The following is a 26,276-nucleotide window of genomic DNA, read 5'->3' as shown; positions in this document are numbered from 1 at the left end:
AAGTGATTTGCTTTGGTTAAAATAAGTGTTAAATAGCTCTATATTCTGATAGTACTCATTGCTATAGAGTGTTTGTTCAGTAAAAGGAGTCTCCTTGTCTCTCCACCTCTTTATTAAACAGAAAATGCATTTTCGCTTCAGTTTCAGTTTCATTTCCAATTTTATCCAACCAGGACAGAGAACTCAATCACGATACAGATTAAACAAGTGAAATTGGAACTGGAACACTATACAAATGAAGCTTAAAAATGGGTACTTTCTCCTGATTGGCTGAAATCTTGACACCTACCGGAAAATGTATTTTCTGTTTATTGAAGAGCTGGAGAGACAGGGAGACATCTGTTACTGAAAAAACACTCTATAGCAATGATTACTATCAGAATATAGTGTTTTAACCTTTTAACATTTTTTTTTTGTTTAAACCAAAAAATATCACTTACCCTACCTTTAACATCCTGACTCAGAAACCACAAACTGAGTTTTACATAAATGTGTTACATGCATTACCTATACTTCCGTGTATCCGATTGATTATTCCTACAAGTAATTTCAAGAAGGACCATTGGTTATGAATAGAGCACCAGTTGTAAAATTAATCTGACTTCTGATCTGTCGTGTTTCTAGTGAGTCAGGAACGGAGTGCAGAGAATGTGCATGCCAGATAGCTTCTGTAATACCACAGTCATTCTGAACAGAAATGTGACCGGCTGCACTGCGGTTAGCTTCCTTATTGAATATCTCTGTGGTGAATTTGTACTGGGAGCACTGGCCACCAAAATAGCTGTCATTGTTCAGCAAACTGACTAATGAATGACAGAAGGGGGTGGGCATGGGGCAGGGGGGTCGGCAGGGTTGGGGGGGGGGCAGAGGAGGTGAGGTCACCCATTGTTTCATACTTCTGCCGGGGCCTTCCCATGGGATGGCCATTTGCTGTGAAGGGCCCTGGAACTCTTTTGTTAGCTAGCCTGCTTTGAGCCCCGCAGATCTGGGATGCTGCCAAAGACCAACCCCCCCACCTCCCCTCCCCCGGTCCCGACACGCACACAGGCGGAGTTGCGCTCACGCACACACACACACACACACACACACACACACACACACACACACACACACACACACACACACACACACACACACACACACACACACACACACACACACACACACACACACACACACACACACACACACACACACACACACACACACACACACACACACACAGCCTTCCTCCCTCACTTGAATACATGGATGTTGCTACTGTTTTCTTGACCTTGCCTAAGGACGCAGCTGTGTACTGAGCATGTCTTTTGTTTTGTTTGTTAAGAGGCACGGTACAGAATATCTTACTGATGACTAATTAAAGATGCTGTAAGTGATATTTTTGTTACAATAAGTGTTAAATAGCTATGTATTCTGATAGAGTGTTTGTTCAGTAACAGGGGTCTCCCCGTCTCTCGGGATATTTAATAAACAGAAAATACATTTTCAGGAGGAGATACCAATTTCATCCAATCAGTAGAGGGAACGCCTACAGAAACAGGGAAAACAGGTGAAATTGGAAGTGATGAAGCAAATAAATGAACAGACAAAATTGGAACTATCAAATGAAAGTGATAAATGTGTTCTCCCCTGATTCTATGAAATTGGTGACCCACCTGAACATTTATCTTCTGATTAATAAAGAGCTGGAAAGATGGGGAGACCGCTGTCACTAAACAAACAAACTGATCCAAATATTTTGAGATGGGGGTCCTTGACATGAAAACGTTTGAGAACCACTGATATAGTAACATGCGTTTTCAGAAAACTGTTAGGATTTAGAAGACATTAGGATTTAGAAGACATTAGGATTTAGAAGACATACCCCAGTTCAATTTAGTTACGCTCAAAGACAACAAGTGCAAGCAGAAAGTTGCACTATATCATGAACACACAATTTATTTGAAATAAAACGGTACCAAGGCAGAAGGTAACTTTATCAATGGAAATTTAATAACAAGATCTAAAATTACAGACCACACACAAATTATCAAAATAAATGTGGCTTGCAAATCCAAATGACATGATATATTCATTTGCCTTTTTGTTTTGTACGTGTCAAACATGGACACAAACATCAGTTGTAGTTAACTGAAAAGGACTAAGGATACAGTATCTTGCTGTCTCTATGGGAAACTGTGAAATTCATGATTCCACAGCACAAGGTAACTCAACTCACATTTGTGGCAATTGTACAATCAAATTAGGCATCAATCAATGCCCAATCAAAGCTGAATCCTTTTCACTTTAAAATGCCACCTTTTTTCTGTCATAATGCTGTTCCCATGTGTGTCAATTTTGTAACTTCCTTCCATAACATGTGCAGAGTACACAGGGTTATAACAATTGGAAACAAGAAACATACAGAGCATGGATTGGTTAGTTAAATATGCCTTAAGGAAAAGAAGAGTGATTGGTGCCTCTAGTCTAGACAGAAATGGCACATTAGTGGTTACTGTATGCACGAAGGAAGAACTTTGGTCTTCATAGTGATAGATACTTAGCAGCAAACTGGATTTTACTCTCACAATAATGTTTAATAATGTCTTATCTTGAATTTGAAATGCTCTTAGATTCTTATTTGATGGCTTACTCTACCTATTCTTCCCCAGAGGACCAAGATTCACCCTCATCTTCAGAGTACATAGAATGGCCTTTCTCACCCTCTGCAACATCTCTACACAACTGCTTCACTTGTGCAGGCCTATGTTCTTCCTTGTCGACCAGTGGTTTAGGTGTGTCTGTCTCCATCCTACCGTTTCCATTGGCCACACTTGGGTTTTCCAAATTGCCCCAAGCCGAGGTGTTACTAAAGCCTAGGTTATGATTGGACTGCTCAGCTGTGTGGTTGCTGAAATCCTCTGGTTGATATGAGGCACCGGTCTCCAGGTTAGAACCCCAGAAGTCATCTTTCATGCCACTGCTGATGAAATCATGCTGGAGGCCCTCATTTGTTTTCAAATATTTGTTTGAATCCTTCACCGGGAAGATGTCTGTCTTTACTGGTATTTTCTCTGGAGAAGCCTCAGAGGACTCTTCATTCTGAGTCCCTGTGCCCTGGTAAATGCTGTCTGTGTTGTGGAAATAGCTCTGAGTTGATTCATGCACATCATCATACATGTAGTCATCGGCAAACTGGCCTCTGGTTTCTATTTCTTGGCTTGGCCTCTCTAGGACTTCCCATTCAGCTGTTTGTGGAACTTCTTTGAATGGAAGACAGTCTGCTCTCTTGCCCACAGAATGTTCTAGAGAATCACTAGATACCTCAAAGGATACACTCTCTTTTATTGGGTTTGGGACAGCTGCATCCAACAAGTCTTCCTCATCTGATAGCACATGGGTGGTGGAGACGGGCTGAGAATGTTGGCAAATGTTAGATGACTCATCCTCCATGCTATTGGATTCTTCCACAGTGTGGACCTGACTCTCAGGTCTGCTGTTGTGATCACTACAGACTGACCGATTATCTGATTTATTCTCAGTGGCCTGTTGTTCTGCAAAGTGCATGCTATATGTAGCAGTGGATAAATGTTCCAGCTCTTGTTCCACAAGTTTGTCCACTCTTTCTAGTTCTTCATCGCAATCTACATTAGATATGACTGTCGTTTCCACTGGTTCAGTGAGTTCTTCAGTTTCTTCATCAGAAAGCTCCTTGTTGACTTGAACAATCATGTCAGCTTTCTCATAGTTGCTCAAGGTGGTGTATCCCAGATCATAATCCTCACCCAAGGGTTGTCCTTCTGCATCTTCACACAGGTCCTCCATGGTTCCAAATCTGTTCGACTTGCTTTCATTCCATTTACCAATACCTGCTTCTCCGACCTTCCTGTCCTCCTCGCCCTCACTGGATTCCGTTTCGTCCACATGTGACGCTTGAGTGGTGTCAGTCTCATCACTCTTGTATCGAATCAGAGGTCGAGTGTCGGCAACCGTGTTATCTTGAGCGTAACTATCACTTTCCAGTTCCGTCTTCCATGACACTGAGACATTTTGAGAATCATCTTCCTCATCATTGTCTTCTTCAGCTTGATCCAAATGGCGTTGCTTTGTGTCATCCTGCTGCCCATAGTCATGTGACTCTGTGTGCATCAGTGTAAAGGTCATGTGGGAGGGCTCATTCTGTATAACTGAAGCAACTTCTGCCTTCATCACTTGCTCATCATGCTCTAATTCTCTTGTTAAAATATCTTCGTCTGGTTGGGTTTCACTCTTCAGTTTCCTGCTATCAACTTTCTTGAGATAATTTTTTCTTTCTATGACGCTGTCCCACGAATCCATTTCTTCTCCATCAGGGTACAACTTGTCGTCAAAGTTTGTTCTCACTATGGAATCGCCTTCTTGTTGGCTTACCAGTCCTGCCACTTCATTTGAGATGGAATCGGTCTCTGTTGACTGGTTAAAAACACCATCCTCAGGCTCACATTCAGAAGCTGGACTGGTCGTGCTGGAGTCAAATGCAGGTTCTATCAAAGCTTCAGTTTCAGACTCTGAGGTATCATCTTGAATCTCTTCAGTTTTCTCAAATTTCTCGATCCCTGCATCAGTGGGAGTATGTCGCTCATACACTCCTGTTTTTCCTGAAGAGACTTCAAAAGGCACATCCTTAATATGTTCTTCAGAGAAACCTGAGGATACCTGCATCATTGGGGCAGAGAAACGTGCCAGATTTCCTGTATTATATTGATGATGCTCAGGTTCCTTGTTGAACAGTGGTTCACTGCTGAGGCTGAACTCAACCTGGTAACCAGTGGCAACAGCTGCAATAGCTTCACCATGGGAAGGTGCAACCAGAGCTTCAGCAACCACTTCTTGTTCATCAGGCAGGGAAAGAGGTTCAGCATAGCTGACCTCCTCATGGATTTCCTGAGGTCTGAAGTTTTCAACACTGCCACTCGGCAGTATTTTTGGGTAAGGTGTTGACTTATTTTCTAACTTTGGAGTTTCTGCAGTTGGAGCATCAGCTGGATTCCTGGTTGTTTTCTGGGAAGTTGCAAGAGTTTCATTGAGAGTTGCAGGCCAGATGGATGCTGTGGTTATCCTAGTTGGCTTGGACCGACCATTTACACCACGAATAGAAGAGAGGGGAAAGGACATGTGAGTGGTAGACATCTGGCCCTGATCATTTCTTTTAACCCTTCGAGGACTGGAAAGTGCATCTGTGAATGAAATGGGGAGAGCTCATGAATATATAATCAATTGAGCTGCTGTAATAGACATTGAGGGGACTACAGTTGCAGCGATATTGTAAGAAATTAATACAATTAATTATTTCAAGACAATATCTTTGCAATGCAAAAATGGCTACTGATTGTGGATACTATTTCAAATGCTTCTCCAGTGATCTTAACATGACAAAGATACTGCAAACCATCTCCCCATGGCATTATTAGAATACATGTAGGTTAGACACTAATGGGGAGATATTGATCATCACTTCCTTTCCCTGTGGTCTAAGTTACCGGAAAGCACAGCCATATGGCTCGATAACCTTTGGGGACCCTCTTAGGTGGCTTGCATTACCAAATGGTCCAAAGTGCCTAGCTCAGCCCCTTTGCCAAAGACCACCCTCCACATGTCAAATGGGATTATGAACTGTACCAAGACAGTGTCTTCTACCTCAAGGAGGTTCTAGTCACGACCAAAATGATACAGTTAATGATGGTTGATGGTAAATGAAGACTAGGGCATTCACAACTAATGATTTTTACAAGTCGACTCATTTGACCAAGTAGTAGTCGACTAGTCGAGATTTACAAAATAAATAAATAAATAAATTTAGGGGGGGCATTGTTTTAATGCCATCCTACTACTATATTACTATTATTATTATCCTCCTGCCCTTATTTTTATGGCGTTTTAAGGGAAGCGCTTCTGGCACAGCAGCACAGCACCACAGCAGCGTCTCCAAGGATCCCCATTGCCCAATAATAGGCTTTTATTGGGCATACTTTTGACCCCCTTTTGATAAAAAATGAAGTCAGGAGGATAATAATAATAGTAAGATGGGCCATTACTATGGCATTAAAACAAATTACAAAAAAAATAATAATAATTGTCGACTAGTGGTTATACTAGTCGACTAGTCGACTAGTTGGTGAAAGCCCTAGAGTAGGCCTACATTAGTGAAGATGCGATATATTGCATTAGATATGACATACTGCATTAATACTACACTATGCCATGCTTCGATTGTATGTTGTATGCTTACCAGGAATGTAGAGGTGTCTCATCTGGCTTACAGAAGAGATGTCTCCCCTGAGGCTTTCATTGTCCAATAAAGCTCTGTAGAGAGAGATGGCAAGAGATACACGTCATTTTCATATCTTTATATACAAAGAGTTATTACTATTATTGTCGGGCAGAGACCTTGCATCTCCATATTTCAACTTTTTATGTTTTTCCTTTTTTGTTGTTAATTAATGCCCTACAGCGTCGTACATGAGTGTCGTGCAAAAATACTTTTTTTTTCGATCACAATGTGAGCTTGTAGATCTGCCTTTTTTGCTATTTGCATGTGAAAGTGCTTAAGTCTGTCCGTGGGTTTTATAAATATTGAACCAATGTAATGTATTAAAAGAGCTTGTGACAAAATAATAACTACATAGGAACACAGGTCATTTATTTCCATTTTCTGAAAGTAACAGTTTTGGACATGTAAGGTTTCGACCCGACAATATGCTGAGATGATGCAGAACATGAGTAATGTGTGGGCGGAGGAATGGGGAGTAACATTTGTTGCTCTCAACCAGAGCAAGAGGAGGCTTGAAGCTCTTGTTATGGAAATAGGGGAAAGGCATTGCCTTTGAGTAGCCATCTGCAGCACCTCTGCCATCATTTCCTTTCTCACACACGCAGAGGCTTGCACGCACGCACGCACGCACGCACGCACGCACAATATATATATATATATATATATATATATATATATATATATATATATATATATATATCAATTTGTTCATTACCTAATATACTGTAACTAAATTCAAGCTGGTTAAAATTATTATGAATAATTTCATCAACCACTTAAGATAATTTTGCTACTACTCATTTTATAAAGTGATCTACCGGGCGTAGATATCATTTAGTTCAAATGATGGCTCTTCTTTTTTTAAAGTCATCAGTGTTCTGTGTGTTGTGATTTTACGTCTGTACTTCATTTAATAAAAACATACATTTTAATACATTTTCATAAATTTGAGCAACAAGAAACAGATTCAGATAGGATACACAATAACCTGGGGTGGAGGGATGTCATGGAGGTTTGTCCTATCGTTTTCTGCTTGCTGTCTAGTCCTGTTACTCTAGACTCCCATAGCTCATACCTCACGAAAGTGAGGCTGGTCTTTGCAGTGAAATTAACCCTTTTAGTCCAGACAGCAGCTGTGTCCTCACGGACAACAAACCATGGATAACTTCATTGTATTGGTCACTCTTATGGGGGATGGGGATATCTGTCTTAAAGTGAGAGCACATGGAGGCCAGTCTATGACGTCAAAGTCATGTATGATGATAAGTGATAAGATGTCCCTACTATGACCGCAGGTATCTCTTTATGATTATGAGTTGTAGTTCATATAGTACAGTTTTTTTAAATTATTATTATTATACAAGCTTGATCAGCATGTTCAGATTTCGGTAAGCAGCATTGGCTGGTTTATTGCCTGGGTGAAATAGGTGCCCTATCCCTCTCTCTCCATCTCTCTTCCATTCTCCCTCCCTCTCCCTCCCTCCTCCCTCTCATATTTCAAATGGGTATCTGCAGCCAATCAATGATCAATCAGTTGTAAAATCCATAATGGATTAGCCATTACTGTAGGTCAATCTAGATTTGGAGATGGCTGAGATGGTGATGCAAGGTGCTTAATTGTATGCTGAAGTGTACATGTGTATTTATTTCACTGTAAAGCATACTGTACCTGTATGTGGCTACCTCCAGATCCAGGGACATCTTCAGCTGTAGTAACCCTCGACTGTCCACAAGGAGGCCATCAATTTGTTGGCTCAGCTCTTCTTTTTCTGCCTCCATGCTCTCCAGGTGGTCCTGCCAAACGGGAAGAAGAAGTGATGAAAATGTTCCTCAAACATTCTGACTGCACAGTCATGTACAGTGTGAAAAGTGCAGTTTGGTCATGTTTATAGCCTATTATTGTAATAGTTTGTTCATGCTTAAAAATGCTATGTAACATATGCATCTACAGTATTATCAGCAAGAACCTGCTTTCATAAACCATCTAGGAAATAGAGAGGGGCATTTCTTTGAGTACTACAATGTGAGTGGGATACTAGGTAAATTTCAAACCTAGTCTCTCTCTAAACAACATCCTAAATACATCTAAATACTTCAAGCAAACAGTGTATGTCTATGCAAATAACATAATATGTTGATTACATAGACATACATAGAGTAGGCCTAACCCTGAACAAGTGGAATGACCAGCATAAAAAGCATCAAATATCTAGTCATTTGACTTCTTAGACTCGGCTATGACCGACCTATATGTTTTTTTTCACAATGAGTCATTAAAACCATGGAGGCATGCGCCAGCTACAGGTGCTGTAGGTCACAAGTGCTCCATCACTCTGCAACATTCAAGAAATCCAGCATTGTGACTGATTACTTATTTTGTGTGCAACATACAATGGCATTGGTTTACAATGTTTTTTACCTATACTACATGAATTAGACATTGGACAAATACATGTTAATAATTCAAATAAACTACAACACATTCATAGAAAATGTAAAAAGACCCGACATCAATTAGTCAAAACTAAAGTATGAATGTTAAAGTATGGAGCAAATTCCATTAATTGTTTTAAGGGAACTGGCTGTTAAAAGTTAAAGATTCAAGGTGATTTAATGTCACATTAAATGTCACAACACAGCAGGTTTGTAGCAACATTACAGGCAGTTAAAGTCTTGTACTCTGAGCTTACAGTACTGTACCTCAACTGTGTGGAGTACAAAAACACAAAACTCAGATATGGAACCACTTACCTGGAGTTGTTGGAGTTCCTGGCTGTGTCTGTCTCTCTGATGGATTACACTCTTCTCCAGGTACTGTCTGACATCCTGGGCTGAAGCTAGTTCCTTCTGAAGGGTCTGGAGCTTCAGTTGGCTCTCACTCTTCTCCTGGTCAACTTGGACCAAGCGATGCCGGGCCTGGCTGAGAGAATCCTCCAGCTGTCCCAGTTGGATCTGATAGGCCTCTGTTGCCTCCTGCCATGCGGTTGCGGCCCTTTGGGAGTACTCTTGTCCCAACTGGAGGAGGCTGGGCATCTGGTTGCTCATCAGGGCAGATGGGGGTGCCATGATGGGTCGAGAGCGAATCAGCGTGGCCTCAACGTGGGCTACTTCCTCTTCATGGGCTTGAATCTGCAGCTCAATGTCTTGCTCCAACTGGCAGACCTTCTCCCTCAGCCATATCTGTGCTCTCTGCTCCACCTCCATCTCCTTCCTGCTCTCATCCAGCTTCTTCTTGGCTTCTGCCTGGGCCTCAGCCACTCTTTGCCTCTGTGCAGCCAGAGCTTCAACTTCCTCCACCAGGCTCCCCACCTCCAGCTCTGCTCTGTCCCTCTCCTGCCACACTGCCTCCACCTCCTGTCTCGCCAGCCTCAGCTCCTTCTCCAAGCCTTTCCTGTGCGTTGAGACCCCCTGGTTGCTCTGTCTCCGGGCGTGGATCTCCTGGCGCAGCAAATCATTCTCCTCCTCCAGCTGTTGGACGCGGCCCAGGTAGGACTCCAAGCGTCGGTTGAGGTTCAGCATCAGGTGCTTCTCCTCACCCAGGTGGCTGTGGTGGTGCCGATGATGTCTGCTGATGACCTCCATGTCAACAGGATTGGCAGAGAGATAGAGAGATATTTGGCAAGAGGCCTAACTCTGATGTACACTGACTGTGATTGGGGAGCCTATGTGATCACTCTCAAAGCCTGAGCCCAGTGGGTGTCTGTATACCAATGTGTGTGTGTGGGTATGTGTGTATGTGAGTGAGTGCGGCTCCTGTGAGGCTCTGTGCCTCCTGTAGTGTGACCGCCAGCAAACGCCTCCCCTTTCATACAGGACTTAATGAAGTGGGTGGAGAGACAGGGAGGAGAGGAGGAGGGATGGAGAAGGAGTGTCAGGAGTAGAGAGGGAAAGGATGGAGAGTCGGGAGTGAGAGAGAGGGAGAGAGAGAGAGAGAGAGAGAGAGAGAGAGAGAGAGGAGGGGGGAGAGAGACAAGAGGCTGAGGATGTGAGGAGGAAAGCACAGTGATGATGTCATTTTCAAGGTTAACTCTAACAGTGCTGGAAAATGTGTAATTTTACACTGTAATGATATGTAGGCTATCCTTCCATCAGTCACAGTTGCATCAAGGCACAAAACATCAGGAAAGAAAAAGGAAACTGTGGCCACTCCAAAACATACAAGTATAATTAAAGTGGTGTCAGACATTATAAAGACATAGGGTTCCAAATTGCCCTCACTATCTCCCTCTGTTGGTCTTGTTAGAGCATTACAGCCTGCCCCTGCTCTTCACTATTGCAATAATTAATAACCAGAACCACCCTATTTTCTGTGTACAATAACAACAATATTAATCAAATATTTGTATAACACATTTCTAATAACAGAGATTATAATGCTTAAATGAAACTGTAAAATATAACTTATATAAAAGGGTTATATTATAGACAATAAGTTGACTGTTAAGCCTGGAAAGAACAATTGAAAGAAGGAGATTATTCCAAATGTACACTGCCAGTTAGCATGCTGAGTATGCATGAAAAAGAAATTATCAGCAACATTGACAAAATAGTTGTTTGTGCAGTGCTGTAAAACTTGTAAAACAACAGTAAAACAACTGCTGAACACTAGCTCTTACTTATAGGCTAATCATGCATATATTCATAGGTACAAATAGACTATAATACGTATATTATTTAGAGTTATATATCCTACTGTATGTCGTCCAATCTAAAAAAAAAGCCATGCTACACTATGTCACCCAATGTAAAAGCCATTTAAAAATGCTATGCTACACTATGTCATCCAATGTAAAAAAAATAAAACATAAAAAAAGCCATGCTACACTATGTCGTCCAATGTAAAAAATATAAAAGAATCCCATGCTACACTACAGTATGTAATTCAATGTAAAAAAAAACGCCATGCTACACCATGTCATCTAATGTAAAAACATAGAAAATGCGATGCTACACTATGTTGTCCAATGTAAAAGCCATAAAAAAAATACCATGCTACTACATGTTGTCGTCCAATGTGAAAACCATTTAAAAAAATGCCATTCTACATTCTGTCGTCCAATGTAAAAAAAAAAACATTTAAAGGCAGAGTCATCAAATTATTGGTTCAGGAATGTGCCAAAAACTAAAAAATATCTATGAATTCAAAGCTTCATGGAGTGTGTAATTGATAGAAAAAAAGTTTTTGGGGCGAACTACTCCTTTAACAAACATACTTGTGTCTGACATAGCAGTGTTTTTATTCACAAAAATGCATATACATGAACATACAAGTATATATCTGTCAAAAGGATAAAACACAAAAAAAGCTTGAGAACTTATATCCATCATGGTCCTTTGATTGCAAATGTGTGTGTCCACTGAGTAGCCTACTATGTGTTGGGGATAAGTTCACCATAGGTCATATACCGTCTGGTTACCACCGGAAAGCGGAAATACAAATACTGTAGTAAGTAATGTAGTAACAGAATCATATAGAAAGTGATTCATGTGTGTGAATATGAGCAAAAAAAAAACAATTGGTATGTCATCACAATTTTGCTCATGTCCAAAGCCTGAAAGGTTTGAAATGGTTAAACATTCAAAGCTTTCATTTCACAGATCCATCGCTTCTGTGTAGTACAGTTCACAGCGAATGTGGATTCGGTCTCGACAGATGTTGCACAGAGACCATCACCTGGTGGTGTTGTCCAGTACCTGAGAGAAGAAATGAATGATTGAATATATAATAAGTAAACAAATAGATATATAATGCTAGTTAGACTTCATGATTCTTCTAGTTTTTTTTTTATGTATTCTTACTCTTCAGTCAGGTTACGTCCATCAACCCAGCGCCATCTTCCAGTTTCAGATGTCAAACCAACCCAGTAGCCATCAGTTTCATCTCTGCTATCCCAACTTTGGTCATAGATGTACGTCTGATACAGTATAGAATAATATGCAGTTATGTTTTAGTTTGCTAAACCTTTTTGTCAGTTTCAATGACACATTGTAGATTATTTTATTTTTAAACCCATTTTCAACCCAGTTTTGCCAACTCCGTTCTTTCAGTCTGCTACAGAAGAGCTCACATTAATGTATGTTCCTCATATACATCTTCACATACACACACAATTATCATACAGTTAAGCTAAGTTAACTGTACTGTACCTGTTCATCTGGATTGTTTACAACAGTCAAATCTGCGTTCCGTTTTGTGCAGTTGTCTCGAGCTTCTTGCCAGGACTTTTGATCAACAGCTTTAGCATCCATAACCACATAGCATCTGGACGAATGGTAGAGCCAACCTGCCAGACAAGGTTGACATACTCTGCCTGGTCAGAAAAAGAGATTCAAACCAAACCAATAAACAAAATGAGTACATTTTAATTTATTTATTTAATTATTATTGGATTATATCCATTTCTTTCCCATTTATTATAGTCCCGTTGGTTTTATGCTTACTTCTACTTTTGGGAGGGCAATAGGCATCGAGACTCCATTGAACAAGAGTCCAGTTGAGATCTTCTCTTGCTCTTGTCAGGTTTTCCATTTGTCTCTCCAGGTTGATGTTCTCTGTCCTCAGCTGTAGGTTTTCTGTGGTGAGGTTATCAACCAGGCTTGTCAGGTTGTGATTGGCTGCCAGAAGAAAAAACTCATCTGAGTGGGCAATGACATGAAGAGGTTTGTAGATTCCTCATTTTTGTTCAATGTTCAGTGGAGAGAAACTTAACCTTAACCTTGCATTTGTCTACCAAGAAAATCTATTTACTGCAGCCTAGTTTTTCTACTATTTAAACATAAATTATGAATTTTTAACAACTCAATCAGAGCTGTTTGGTTTTACCACTCAAACCATTGAGCATGAGAAGTTGGCTACTGTACTGCATACTGTACTGTATGTGTCAATGTCATACTATTTTAAGTTAATATGACAAAACTGTAATCAAAACCATTGCACAATGCAGCTTCAAATATATTTAAATGCATAAATACCACCACATGCCACATTAAAACAATGATATGGTAAGAGCATAGGGCATAAGCACTTCATGGAGATGCCTGGTGGGTGGAGTATTTATTTCTCAAGCTCTTTCTATCTAAATAATGTGTTTTTATAATTTTTACAGTCAGATGAGGATATTTTCTTACAGGCAAACATCCGTAGGGAAATGTTGAGAGTGGCTTGAAGGATGCACAGTAAGCCAAAGCTGAAGGCAACCACTCTGTAGACTTTTGACTCTGGTAGAAAAACGCACGCGCGCGCGCACACACACACACACACACACACACACACACACACACACACACACACACACACACACACACACACACACACACACACACACACACACACACACACACACACACACACACACTCACACACAAACACGTGACCATAAAGAGGAAATGGTTGTTTTTAAGACATCGTGTGAGAGTACAAGAAATTGTAAGGCAATATACATAACACTTTTAAACATAAGCGAACAGATTAAGCTGATATTTCCATATGATCATTAGTCTGGCAGAGATTGCAATATTGAAGAGAAATCTCATGCACAGTGTTAATCAATGTCCAAATATTAATGTATTCGTAAATATTTCATAACATGCAGTTTCTGCTTAATGACAATGGGGGGAAATGTAATTTCATACCCCTGTACTATAGCAAACTTTGCGTCTAATGATCAATATTCTTACCTTTCTCATGGTTCATTTTCACCTTCACCCCTCTCGCATCTTCTACAAGCTCTGAATTGACATCTGCCAACTCCATCCCATGACAATGCAATAGATGCAAATGTTAACGCAGCACACTTGGTTCTCTTTTTAACAGTGACATTGGCAATATATTTGTGTGTGTGTGTGTGTGGTTGTGTGGTTGTGTGTGTTGGTGTGTGGTTGTGTGTGGCTGTGTGTGCGTGCGACCGTGTGTGCGTGCGTGCGTGCGTGTGTGCGTGAGTGCGTGCGTGCGTGCGTGCGTGCAAGAGTTTTGTTTTCACCCACAAAAAAGAGAAGGACAAGTTCTTCTTTTTTATTTTTGTTTTAGGAAATATTTTGATGATAATAAAGTATGAAAAATAACATATATGTGGTTCTTGTTGAATTAAACTTGTTGAACTACGAACAAATAAGCCCTTTCCCCAAAAATGTTCTATGTGAGGTGCTTGGTGGTGCAGGGGTAATGTATCTTTCTATGTGAGGTGCTTGGTGGTGCAGGGGTAATGTACCTTTCTATGTGAGGTGCTTGGTGGTGGAGGGGTAATGTACCTTTCTATGTGAGGAGCTTTGTGGTGCAGGGGTAATGTACCTTCCTAGGCGCTTGGTGGTGCAGGGGTAATGTACCTTTCTATGTTTGGCGCTTGATGGTGCAGCCGTGCAGGGGTAGTGTACCTTTCCACCACTGCGATGTCTAAGGGTTTGACCGGTGGGCCTGGTCACAAATAATGATGAGGGGCCCTACCTGGAGCATTTGGCAGACCTGTCAACGAGACACCATGTTGAGAGGGTGAGCAGTTTCAAATACCTCAGTGTGCACATCACCGATGACTTGACATGGAAAATACACACATACTGTATAAAGAAGGTTAGACAACGCCTGTATCACCTCAGACAGCTGAGGAAATTCAAGGTCTCAGAGAAGGTCCTAAAATCCTTTTACTCTATAACTCAGAGCATCCTGGCAAGGGTCATCGCCGTCTGGTTTAGCTTAGGGGTTAAGCGTCTTGCTCAGCCACACTTCAACACAAAGTCAGGAGGAACCAATGATGGAACCAGGAAACTTTCTGATTTCCAGACGGCTTCTCTACCTCCTGAGCTAGTGCCTTCAGTGGTTGATTATTTAATCAATAACTGAATAAAGCACTTTCAATTTTTCTAATTAATATCAATTTATTTTAATGTGCCACTACTCATGATCAGCACTTTTATCACTTACTTCAAATGGTGGCTCTTATTTCTTTTTTAACTCTTCAATGTTGGGTGTTTACATATCAATGGGTCAATCTATCATTTAATAAAAACATTTAATCACCCATTGATATAGTTTACATATCAATGGGTGTTGGATATCATTAAATAAAAACATTTAATAAAAACTATTTTTTAAATTCATTTTAATACAAAACAGATACGGATCACAATAACCTGAGGTGGAGGGATGTCATTGAGGTTTGTCCTCTGGTTTCCAGCTTGCTGCCTAGTCCTGTTACCCTAGACTCCCATAGCTCATTTTGGTGTCTTCTTTTGGAAGGGTGGGGGTCGGTACTTTGAGGAAGGGGTGGAGTGGTGGAAGAAAAGAGATGCAGCCAGCTAGCTTCATTGGGTCGAGACAGTAGCTGTGTCCTATCAGACAACAAACCAATTAAAATGTAAGCTTTATTTCTATTGTATATTGTGTTGCTTATATAATTTAGAAAACATCTCATCGATTTCCAAATATCAGATTTTACATTAAACTGGACTGTTAGTATGTGATTATTATGTAATTATTAGCCTACTTCCCAGGGAGAGAAAAAAAAGCCTGTTACGATTATAAGTAGAATTGTATGGATGTCAGGCCCTGTCACAACAGGGCCCTCTCACAGCACTGAAAAACAGAGCTGTCATTGCCCTGTCAAAGGCCCGGTCATGATGTGACCATGGTACCATGGTACCCGGCCATCCATGTCACAGGGATTTCAGGCCCAGTCCCAGGGCTGTCAGGAGAACAGCTACAGGTGCTGTAGGTCACCAGTGCTCTATACAACATTTAACAATGTCTATTTTATATTTATATTTATATTAGGTGTCCAAGTTACCACATGCTAAGTCTACAGCAAAGTGCTGTTGGCATTTCCTTTTTTCATTTTATTTTTAGCAACAGTGAGAGAGAGACAGGAAAGGCGTGCAGACCGGATGGGAATGACTCACAGTAAACAGGCCAAACATGCTGAAAGAAGGCATTTTGCGCCCCGATGTGGTTCCCTAACCTTTCGGCTTGAGTCATTATTTCATTATGAAGCTGTGACCAAGACATCGAGCATTGTGACTGAATACTTATTTCGTGAGCAACATACAACAGACATTGGTTTTGCCAATTGGGTACAGAGGGTACAAATAATTCAAATAAATGACACGTTCATTAAAAAAATAAAACCCTACTTCAATGAATGTTGTAAGCTATTGCCTATTGACAATTTCAATAACTCTTGTAAAGGAACTGCCTTTTAAACGTTCCAGGTTCAAGGTGATTTATTGTCACATGCACAACAACACAGCAGGTTCATAGCAACACTGCAGACTTTGTAGTTCAACGTCCCGCTCCAACTGGCAGACCTTCTCTCTCAGCCATATCTGTGCTCTCTGCTCCACCTCCATCTCCTTCCTGCTCTCATCCAGCTTCTTCTTGGCTTCTGTCTGGGCCTCAGCCATGCACTCTTTGCCTCTGTGCAGGCTCCCCACCTCCAGCTCTGCTCTGTCCCTCTCCTGCCACACTGCCTCCACCTCCTGTCTCGCCAGCCTCAGCTCGTTCTCAAAGCCTTTCCTGCGCGTTGAGACCCCCTGGTTGCTCTGTCTCCGGGCGTGGATCTCCTGGCGCAGCAAGTCATTCTCCTCCTCCAGCTGTTGGACGCGGCCCAGGTAGGACTCCAAGCGTCGGTTGAGGTTCAGCATCAGCAGGTGGCTGTGGCAGTACTAATGATGCCTGCTATTCTATGTAACTGTGTCAGAGTTCTTAATGTTTCTCAGTGAAAACGAAATGCAGGTTTACGCTACTTCCATACACTTTCCAAGTTATCCCAAACAAGGAAATCAAATCATCAGTCGCAGTTGCATCATTTCTAAACAAGGACAAATCTGGAAAGAAAGGGGAATCTGTGGCCACACACAAACATACAATGATAATTAAAGTGTAGTAAATATACAAATGTAAGGGTTCCAAATTGACCTCAATATCTCTCTCTGGTGGTCTTGTTAGAGCATTACAGCAGCCAGCTCTTCACAGACGCAATCATAACCAGAATCACCCTATTTGATGTGTAAAATGTACACATTTCTAAGATGCTTATGGCATTAAAATGAAACAGTCAAATATCACTTTTAACATCAATTATAATAGCGTTACAGGTGATAGAATGGTGTCCTGACTGAGAATATAGTACTGGAAAGAACAATTGGTATGGAAAGAACAATTGGAAGGATGAGAATTCTGAGCGTTCATGAAAAAGATGTGACCAGCTCTTCATGGGCACTATTACTGTTACTCTACATATGCTCTTTGATGACAATCGTAGGGTTAAGATCCACCCTTCCACAAACGAAGCTTTGAATCCCTCTTATGCCTCACCACAATAATAATTTCCCTCTCAGCTTTCTTAACTGTCTCTAAACAAAGACAAAGTACAAAGCCGAGTGGACCACCAACTCTAGCTGTAACAATGGTTTTGTGGCATGCAAATTCTTGTGCAAATGTGAATTGTGCAGGCTTTTGCAAAAACAATGTTGGGTAATGATGTAAATGATGTGGTACTGAAAGTAGGACGGACTTGACAGGAAATGGTTGCAAAGAAGAGTGAAGGAGGGTAGATGCACACTGGTAGCCACGATGCAAGTACTGTATGGCAGATCTTCAGGGTATCGAGGAAGGTTTCAGAGGATGACATCAACATACCCCAATGAAATAATCATCAATGAGTCGAAATGTGTACACAGCTTTATCTTACTCGTGTGAATTAACATACAGTGTTAAATCATTTGGCCATGACAAATAACAATATTAATCTAATTCAGTGGTTCTCAAACGTTTTTATTTCAAGGACCCTCAGTTTGATACTATGCATTAGTCCTCACGGACCCCTGTTTGATAAAATGTTCTATCTCTGGGACACCAATTGAATCTACACTATAAAATCCTAACGGGTCCATTTGGTTCCATTTGAACCAACCGAGTTACAGACCTGTCACCCAGACCGCACTTTGAGAACCACTGATCTCATTTATCCAGCATACTGAAACATCTATTTTACACACTGCTAAAGCTGAAAACAATGGCTGGCTTACTATACAACGCTGACAGTTACAATGGTTATACATTTTGTATGGACAATCTGTAACTCTGACTGCACTGTAACTGGTATGCTTATCTTGTCTTTACAAGCTATTAATAATCATTTCCCAAAGCCAGTCCCTAGTACAGATTGTCCCTCTCAGCCAACCACAAGCTGGTAAAGCTCATGCACTCTCAATCACCTCTTCATAGATAGATAGGCAAGATCACTAAAGGATGATGAACGATGATGTTTCAATTCAAATACCTATCTTATCTTATGTAATCACTTCCTCATACACATAGTATTTAATTCTCTTTATTTACTGGCACTTGCAGACAGACTGGTTGTACTGTATAGTATTTCTGCTCTAACCAGGCTGATTACTAATAAATTATTACAGTATTACACAAATTCATGCAAACGTATGACAATGACAATTGTATAACAAGTATAACGATACTTGGTATTTCCTAGAGAAGGGAGTCAGTATTGTGACCTTGTTTGGTGTGATATGGTAATCAATATGGTCCCAAAGATTGAGTGTATTTCTCTAGTGTATTTTATCTACAGTTACCATTTATTCCTCCTTGCTACCACATTTACTTTCAACCTGGCATCACTATTTTGGAGGCAAAATGTTTCAAGTAGTGAAAATAGCAGAACTACAAGCTCACAACGTGTTACGGTGCGATATGTTGTGAGCTTGTAGATCGACTATTTTTGGTATTTTCACATGACACCATTGTATGAAGAAATATAAAATAGGGCTTAAGTGGTTAAGAAGCCAGGCTAGTTAAGAACATGTCTGAAAAGCATTCATGCTGCTATTATAAAAAGCAACTCTCTCCATTTTGAATTGGTTAAAAATAGAGCATTATTCCTTTACCCTACAGTGAGAATGACTCAAGGCTAAAGGCAAATTTACACTACAGATCCTCCTCATTATTCACATTAAATTAACTACATTACCCACACGATACAGTTCACATTCAGTGTTTCAACATCAGACTATTTCATGGGGGAGCCAGAGGCTCAGGGTGACTTAACTGTTCAAAATAACCCTGTTGTGTGTTATACTGTGCATTTGATTAATAAAACACTTTGATCTTTAACCTCTGATATTTGCGTACCGCCACTTCCAGGAGCTCTTTCAAGGCTGACCTCCTTTTGCCCTGACTGAGGAAGTCCCGCAAATGTATTGTTTGCATTTGGACCAAAACTAGATACAGTGATTAGCTGATATATAAGGCTAATAAGTGTCACTACAAAATACAGAGCATTTTTCTACTGTACGACCAAATGTGTGTTTATAAACTTCTACTTGTCCTATTCTTTGTGCTAAATCAATTACAATAGTGTCAAAACCTTATATCAACATCAAATGTTACAGTACATGTATAGGCCATCAAGCTTCTGATAATATCATATTATTTGGTTAGGGTTATGCTAACCCTACCCATCATAGAATGCACTGTGGACACCATAGGCGTACTGAAATGCTGTTGTTGTGCGTGGACACTGTAGGCAGAAAGCTCCTGGTTGCACACACCTGACATAATATGAAACATGACAATGCAAATAAAGTATGTAGTGTACTATATGGGGTGCTTCCCCATTAGCAACCCCAGGAGAACAGTTTGCAAATAATAACTCCGGATACACTCCCATGCCTGTGTGACAGGGTTTCAGTGTATCTACAATACCTTCTCTGTAATGTATGTATCAATAGTATTCACTTCGCTGATTATCTTAAACCCTAAATTTGTTTATTATGAAAATAACCTCATATGTTAACTTACAACTCATGTATGCCTTTCTCTTTTAAACCTGAACAAAGTTTTGACATTTACAGTATGTCATCTACAATACCATTATTATCAGTTGAATAAGCAATGTAGAAGTTAACCGGAATTTTGCAGAAGCAAAATTGACCTATTCCAACATCACACAAAAAAGATCAAACTGAAGGAAGCAACGACTTCTCCAGGTGAAATATTACACAATATTACAGCCTCTCTTCTCTGAGCATAAATGCATCCATGCCATGAAGTCCAGAATGAGCGATGGAGGAGGAAGAGGTGAAATATGCTTCAGTCGTATTCAACAATCCTAAAACTTCTCGACCAAAAGGTGAGTTTCAGCGATGCTGTGCAAATGATCTCCATCATTGCGATATCTACTATGTAGTCTTAATAGAAAATGACTGCATTACAATAAATGCTATTGTTTTGTTAGAGTGTATCCCACAGCTGTGGGAAGTTACTTTCAAAATGTTTTCCCTCAGTGAATGATAATTGGATGCTTGACTTAAAACATGAATTCCAGTGAAATACTCAGCAATGTACCCTGAATTTTCCAAATAAACCTTACACTAGTTTACAACTTGATCCTTTATTTTCATTTGTCAGCTACAAGAGAAGATACTACATGTATATATTCAACCGTTAAGGTAAACACTCAAGGGAATGAAGCAGGCCCTGCTCCTGTTACAAAGGGTAAGTTACAAAATAAACAACAACTTATTCTATTCTATATCCAATACTGTGTTCAATGAAGTGCAAACCACTAACTTCTGCCAGTCTGACTACTGCTGCTAAGACTAGCATGTAGTTTTTTGTTTGTTTTTTGGTTTGTGAACACAATTTAGCTTCAGTTAACAAAAACTAAAACAGAGAACATTTCGGAGAAACAGAATTAAGAAGAAAAAAATCTTCTAATTCTATTTTAATTATAGCCCATATTCTGCCACTATAGGACTATACTGTTTTATAAGACGAAATGCTTTTATTTGGTCTATTAACAACAAAAGCAATGTTACTCTTGCCAGATAAGAAATCAGCCAATGGCTCCAATCATCTTCTGCTGGTGGTGTTTGGTTCGGGGATTATTTGTGTTATCTTGATGTCAGCCATCATAGCCCTCTGTGTCTACTGTAAGTATAAAACATGTCAACACATGCATCCATAAGTTCTTATGTCAAACCAGCTCATTTTAATGGTGTTTCTTTCATACATTCCCTTTGCAGTTACCGGGGCAGCAAATGAGAAGGATAAAGATTTGAGTGAACTGAAACAGTTAAGACACAACCAAACAGCTCTCCTGGCAGGCAATCACAACCTGACAAGTCTTGTTGACAAACTCAAATCATGCATTGCTGATTTGTCAAATGATCGTAACAATTTGACAAACCTCATTGGAAACCTGAGCCAAGCCTATGATACCTTAACGAACAAAAGCTTTAACCTGACCACAGAGAACATCAACCTGACGAGACAACTAGAAAACCTGACAAGAGATGGTCTCAACTGGACTGTGGTTCAGTGGAGTCTGGATGTCTACTGCCCCAGAAAAGGAAATAGTAAGCATAAATCAATGGAAACAATATGAATATATTACAAAATATTAATATAATCCAATAATAATGAAATTATGATCCTCTCAATTTTCATTGGTTGTTTTCTCACTCTCTTTTCTCTCTAGGCAGAGTATGTCAACCCTGTCAGGATGGTTGGCGCCACCATTTGTCCAGCTGCTATGCAATTGTGGATCAAAAAAACCCTAATCGTAAATCCTGGCAAGAAGCTCAAGTCGACTGCAGAGCAAAGAACTCCGATTTGACTGTTATAGACAGTCCACAGGAACAGGTAGCGTTAACTGTACGATAATAATTATCATACACACACAATTATTCTGTGCGTATGAGAATGTGTGGAAAGACATTATTGTGATCTCTTCTGTATAGCAGACTGGAAGAGCAGGGTTGGCACAACTACAATTAAGTTGGAAATAGGTTTAATAAGAAAATACAAATTGTTTCAGTTTCAGTATTGTACTAAAACATATCTGCTTATTATTCTTTATACTATGGTCATCAGGCGTACATCTATGAGAGTAGTTGGTTAAGCAGTAATCAACATAATGGCTTCTGGATTGGCTTGACATCTGAATCAGGAAGATGGCACTGGGTTGATGGGCGTAACCTGACTGAAAAGTAAGAATACGTTAAAAAACACAAAGAATCATGAAGTTTAACTAGCATTATAAATGTATTTAATTATTAATTTCTTCTCTTACAGTAGGTACTGGATAACACCACCAGGTGATGGTCAATGTGCAACATCTGTCCAAAATGCCAAACCCAATGGATGGTATGCGGTGAACTGTAACGCAAAGAATCAATGGATCTGTGAAATGAAAGCTTTACTTTAGGCATTGCTTTCAGTTTTTTGCAGACTGTGGTGAATTAACTTCTGTATGGTGTAGACTGTTGGGGCCACCTTTTAACTGTGATTGTGATAGTGGATGCTCAACCTCTCTTACTCAAAGATCTCAATTTACTGTTGAGATCCAGAATGTATACAAAGTACAATGATTTAATGTAGTTTTGTCATTATGATATGATATGATATGATATGATATGATATGATATGATATGATATGATATGATATGATATGATATGATTTTATATTATATTATATGATATTATTCAAGTGAGAAAGACATTGTGCAGGAAACAATTCACGACTCCCTCGAGAGGCTGTCAATTCCCCCCTTACAGTGGACCCCATTGCCAAACCCCACTGTTGGCCTGTGGAGGGAGTAGACTCATGCATCCAATTAATTAACCAATTAACATGGAGTCACCCAACTGCAAAATTTCAGTTTCAGTTTCACAAGAAGAGCACAATGTGTGCAAAGACTCACACTGTCTTCCAAGACCAACAACAAAAATTTCCATTCAATGTGCACTGCTGATTTCAACCAGTTTCTAGTCTCTATTGTAGTGTCTTCCCTCCTGCTTGTCATCTCCTCATGTCTCCTTAAAGAGACAGATACAACTGGTCTTAGTGTTCTTTTTTGAATTTTTTGTGGGGCTTTTCTGCCTTTATTGATAGTATAGTAGAGAATGACAGGGAACAGGGAGAGACAGACAGGGAGTGACACGCAGCAAAGGATCGTTAATGGGGTTGACTATTTACACCCTACCAACCTATTATATGTGAACTGTTGTGTCTGGAAATTTAGGGATTTAGTTGAATTGAAAACATTAGAGATATTGTTTAGAGCAAAATGTAAAACACTTCCGGACTTTATCCAGGGGTTGTTGTCAATGAGAGAGAGTTATTTACTAAGAGGAAAATGTTTGTTTAATCAAAAAAATGAATGGATAAATGTGAGTAGATGTGTAACGATTAAGGGAGTTACAGTAAGTTGTGGAATAAATCTGGTAATGAATTAAAAGAATATAGTAATATGGGTAAGTTTAAGAAACCTTTTAAAAACAAAGCAATAGATTAGATAGCTATATAGAGTAACAGGACGATCAAGTCTTATTTGTACTATTGGTTAAAGTATTTAACTTTTATTAATTGTTATTAAAATTGTTGTTGTTGTTATTATTTGCAATATTGTTTTAAGGAAGAGAAATTATGACTATCATTATTTTTTTTAACATTGTATTGTTGAGTGTAAATTAGTTACATGAATTGTTGTATTTGTATACTGGGACAAGGTGTTTATTTTATGTTGTTGAAAGTTAACAAATAACAAAAGGGTAGACGTAATAAGCTTAGGCTTCAGTCTATTCCTTTGTATCCAGGAAAATGTTTTTGACGATTACAGTGTGTTTTGTATGAAAAAATGTATTGTGAACGTCTGGAAAAAAATAAACTAATAAACTAAACTAAAATTACTATGGTCAACCTTAAGCGCTGATACTAGAGTGTCTATACTAGAACACATTCTTTCACTCTTATCAACAAACCATAGCTGCAGTTGGAAATGCATGCTAAATGGCACCTGACCCTAGCTGACCTTTAGGAGCCAGGGCGTTGTCTTTCCACATAGACATTACACCACTGGCACACACACACACACACAATCACACAATTCATGCACAAAGAGCATGTACATACACACATATGGACACACACACACACACACACACACACACACACACACACACACACACACACACACACACACACACACACACACACACACACACACACACACACACACACACACACACACACAAACCAATTAAACTCCACATGCACATTGAAGAGATCTTTGCATGCCCATGCACACACATAGGTCACACACATTTTAGACATAATGACCAGCACACACACCTCATGCACAAACTTAGAAGATAGCATGCGTGTACATAGACTGTCATGTATCTATGTATCTGTTCTGTATATAACCCTTTCTACTTAATAAAAGTAACAAAGGAGAAGGAATGCCTGGACTCTCATTCCTTTATCAATAAGGGTACAAATCCCACAGATGTGCACTTTACCACATTATCTCTGCTGTACAGCGCGAACCTGCTAACTCCAAAACGCTCATTGTTCAGGAAACGAAAAAACAAAATATACGTTTTTCAGGAAATGAAGAAAACCTTATATTTTTAAAACAAAGCAATACTGCCTCATCAAAGTTGGTATAGTGACTTTATATATTGTCAGATACTTGCATGTGTCATTATATTATCACCACTTTACCCAAATCCAGCGCAAGTGGAGTTGGAGTTCAGACAAGCAGAAATCAAGCTGAAATGGAGTTACAGTAGGTGTCCAAACAACAATAGCTCCACTCGCTGCTGAGGGAGAGGTTTCAAAAGGGTACAAATTCCCAAAAGCTAACAATGGATCTCCAAGCTCACAATGCATCACAACAACGTGTGAATTAATGCCCTGATGCTTCATGACACTTATTATATAGGCCTACAATAATAAACAGGACTTTAAATATTACAATAACTTCTGCAAAGAGGTAGTAGTAGAACTAGCGCGACAGAAATGCGCCTTTCTTCTTGTCACATTGCTCTCCTCATTAAACACCTCAACCTCATTTACACAGACGTAAAGGGTGTTCAATAGCGTTGATTTATGAAAAAATATATATATGAAAATGGAGTTAGCTGGTTCTGGACACCGACGATATGCGCCTGGACCGCTAGGTCAGCGGGTGCCCCTGGCCGTAGTGTTCTATTCATTGTCAACACCTAGCCACCGACACTGACAATTATCTGTCTATTTAAAAACTGAGTGACCTCTCCATAGAACAGAGTCTGTCTTCCTGAAGTTGACTGACTGTTGACTGTGGTGTCTGTGCCATTTTAATCCTATTGCCTGGACCGTAACATTGTTTGCGATACTTGACCATAATACTGTAGGCCTACTCATGAAAAGTTTTGAGCATATGAGTTGACATGCAGGGTACAGCACTCAACTGGACTGGTTCACTTCTTACCTTAGACATAGAAGCTTTTCAATAGAGACCGGGCGTAGCGACGTCACCGTGACTTCACAGTGGTAACTTTGGCACTTTGGCCGCCATTTTCAGTGGGTCGATTGACGCGCTGCCACAATACTGTAGGCCTACTAGAGTCCTATGCTTGTTGCACTATGGAGATCAGATGTCGGAGATATCAAAGAAACGTCGTATGGCTTGGCTTGGGTATATTAAATACAATGAGATTGAGCTAACAGCTAAATTGTGTTTCTCTATGTGTCCAGTCTGAGAAACGTTGTCTAACGTGGGTGGCTTACGGTCACGGTGGCTGAGTAAACATCCAGGGACTCTTGTCTGTCTGTCAGCAAGTGTTCAGACGTCGGAGATATCTAATAAATGTAGTATGGCTTGGGTGTCAGCTGACGAAATAACATAACCTTCAACAACATTCCCCAACACATATAAGCTCAAACAAGCATGCAGCACATAATAAAAAATATAAACATCTGTTGGAGGCGAGGGCGAGGCGAGCATCAGCGTTGCCATGTCGGCTTATTATAAGCAACTTTGGGCTTCTTTTTCTGTAAAGTTGCTTGTAAAAGTGGTAGTTGCGGGTTGCGTTTTTTTGTGTGGCTTATTTATAAAGTGTACTTGCTTATTTAGGCTTATTTATGTACTTGCTTATTTAGGCTTTAAAAATGTTTTAAATAAATTTAAACCAGTGGTTCTCAAATCT

At 40.0% G+C, this 26,276-nt stretch overlaps 2 protein-coding genes and 1 long non-coding RNA gene across 5 annotated transcripts; 1 reads left to right on the top strand and 2 right to left on the bottom strand.

Annotated features, from left to right (window-relative positions):
* Nucleotides 1-2,054: 2,054 nt before the first annotated feature.
* On the bottom strand, nt 2,055-10,056 carry nes (nestin). The gene is made up of 4 exons (XM_080425438.1): nt 9,044-10,056; nt 7,962-8,086; nt 6,251-6,324; nt 2,055-5,198 (listed from the first exon to the last, which is right to left on the bottom strand). Exons 1-4 carry the CDS (start codon nt 9,872-9,874, stop codon nt 2,641-2,643), a joined length of 3,588 nt encoding a protein of 1,195 aa, XP_080281564.1. The 5' UTR covers nt 9,875-10,056; the 3' UTR covers nt 2,055-2,640.
* A 1,462-nt stretch (nt 10,057-11,518) lies between these two features.
* LOC308083231 (CD209 antigen-like protein C) lies at nt 11,519-14,095 on the bottom strand. Of its 3 annotated transcripts, none has more exons than XM_080425478.1 (6): nt 13,970-14,095; nt 13,421-13,510; nt 12,734-12,907; nt 12,440-12,576; nt 12,092-12,207; nt 11,519-11,986 (listed from the first exon to the last, which is right to left on the bottom strand). In XM_080425478.1, exons 1-6 carry the CDS (start codon nt 14,043-14,045, stop codon nt 11,863-11,865), a joined length of 717 nt encoding a protein of 238 aa, XP_080281604.1. In that variant the 5' UTR covers nt 14,046-14,095; the 3' UTR covers nt 11,519-11,862. The 3 variants fall into 3 exon arrangements, with proteins under 3 accessions (XP_080281604.1, XP_080281603.1, XP_080281602.1); XM_080425477.1 differs by having other exon boundaries at nt 12,440-12,603; nt 12,740-12,907; XM_080425476.1 differs by having other exon boundaries at nt 11,520-11,986; nt 12,440-12,603.
* Nucleotides 14,096-21,447: 7,352 nt separating this feature from the next.
* LOC308083238 lies at nt 21,448-22,290 on the top strand. The gene is made up of 3 exons (XR_013932984.1): nt 21,448-21,655; nt 21,778-21,941; nt 22,173-22,290. It is a non-coding gene; the product is annotated as an uncharacterized lncRNA (long non-coding RNA).
* Nucleotides 22,291-26,276: the final 3,986 nt, after the last annotated feature.

The sequence above is a fragment of the Gymnoscopelus braueri genome (assembly GCF_963280865.1).
Source record: "Gymnoscopelus braueri genome assembly, chromosome: 4".
Lineage (NCBI taxonomy): Eukaryota > Metazoa > Chordata > Actinopteri > Myctophiformes > Myctophidae > Gymnoscopelus > Gymnoscopelus braueri.
This window is presented reverse-complemented; position numbering and strand designations above follow the sequence as displayed.

Bases quoted from the DNA above. Each gene is read 5' to 3' on its own strand.
- nes (XM_080425438.1), bottom strand. From the start codon at position 9,874: ATGGAGGTCATCAGCAGACATCATCGGCACCACCACAGCCACCTGGGT. The intron at 6,325-7,961 runs GTACAGTATGCT...CTCTCTCTACAG, and splicing joins CTGGAGGTAGCCACATACAG to AGCTTTATTGGACAATGAAA. The intron at 5,199-6,250 runs GTAAGCATACAA...TTTCATTCACAG, and splicing joins GAGACACCTCTACATTCCTG to ATGCACTTTCCAGTCCTCGA.
- LOC308083231 (XM_080425476.1), bottom strand. From the start codon at position 14,045: ATGGAGTTGGCAGATGTCAATTCAGAGCTTGTAGAAGATGCGAGAGGG. The intron at 12,604-12,733 runs GTAAGCATAAAA...TTTTCTGACCAG, and splicing joins TTGCCCTCCCAAAAGTAGAA to GCAGAGTATGTCAACCTTGT. The intron at 12,208-12,439 runs GTACAGTACAGT...ATACTGTATCAG, and splicing joins TAAACAATCCAGATGAACAG to ACGTACATCTATGACCAAAG.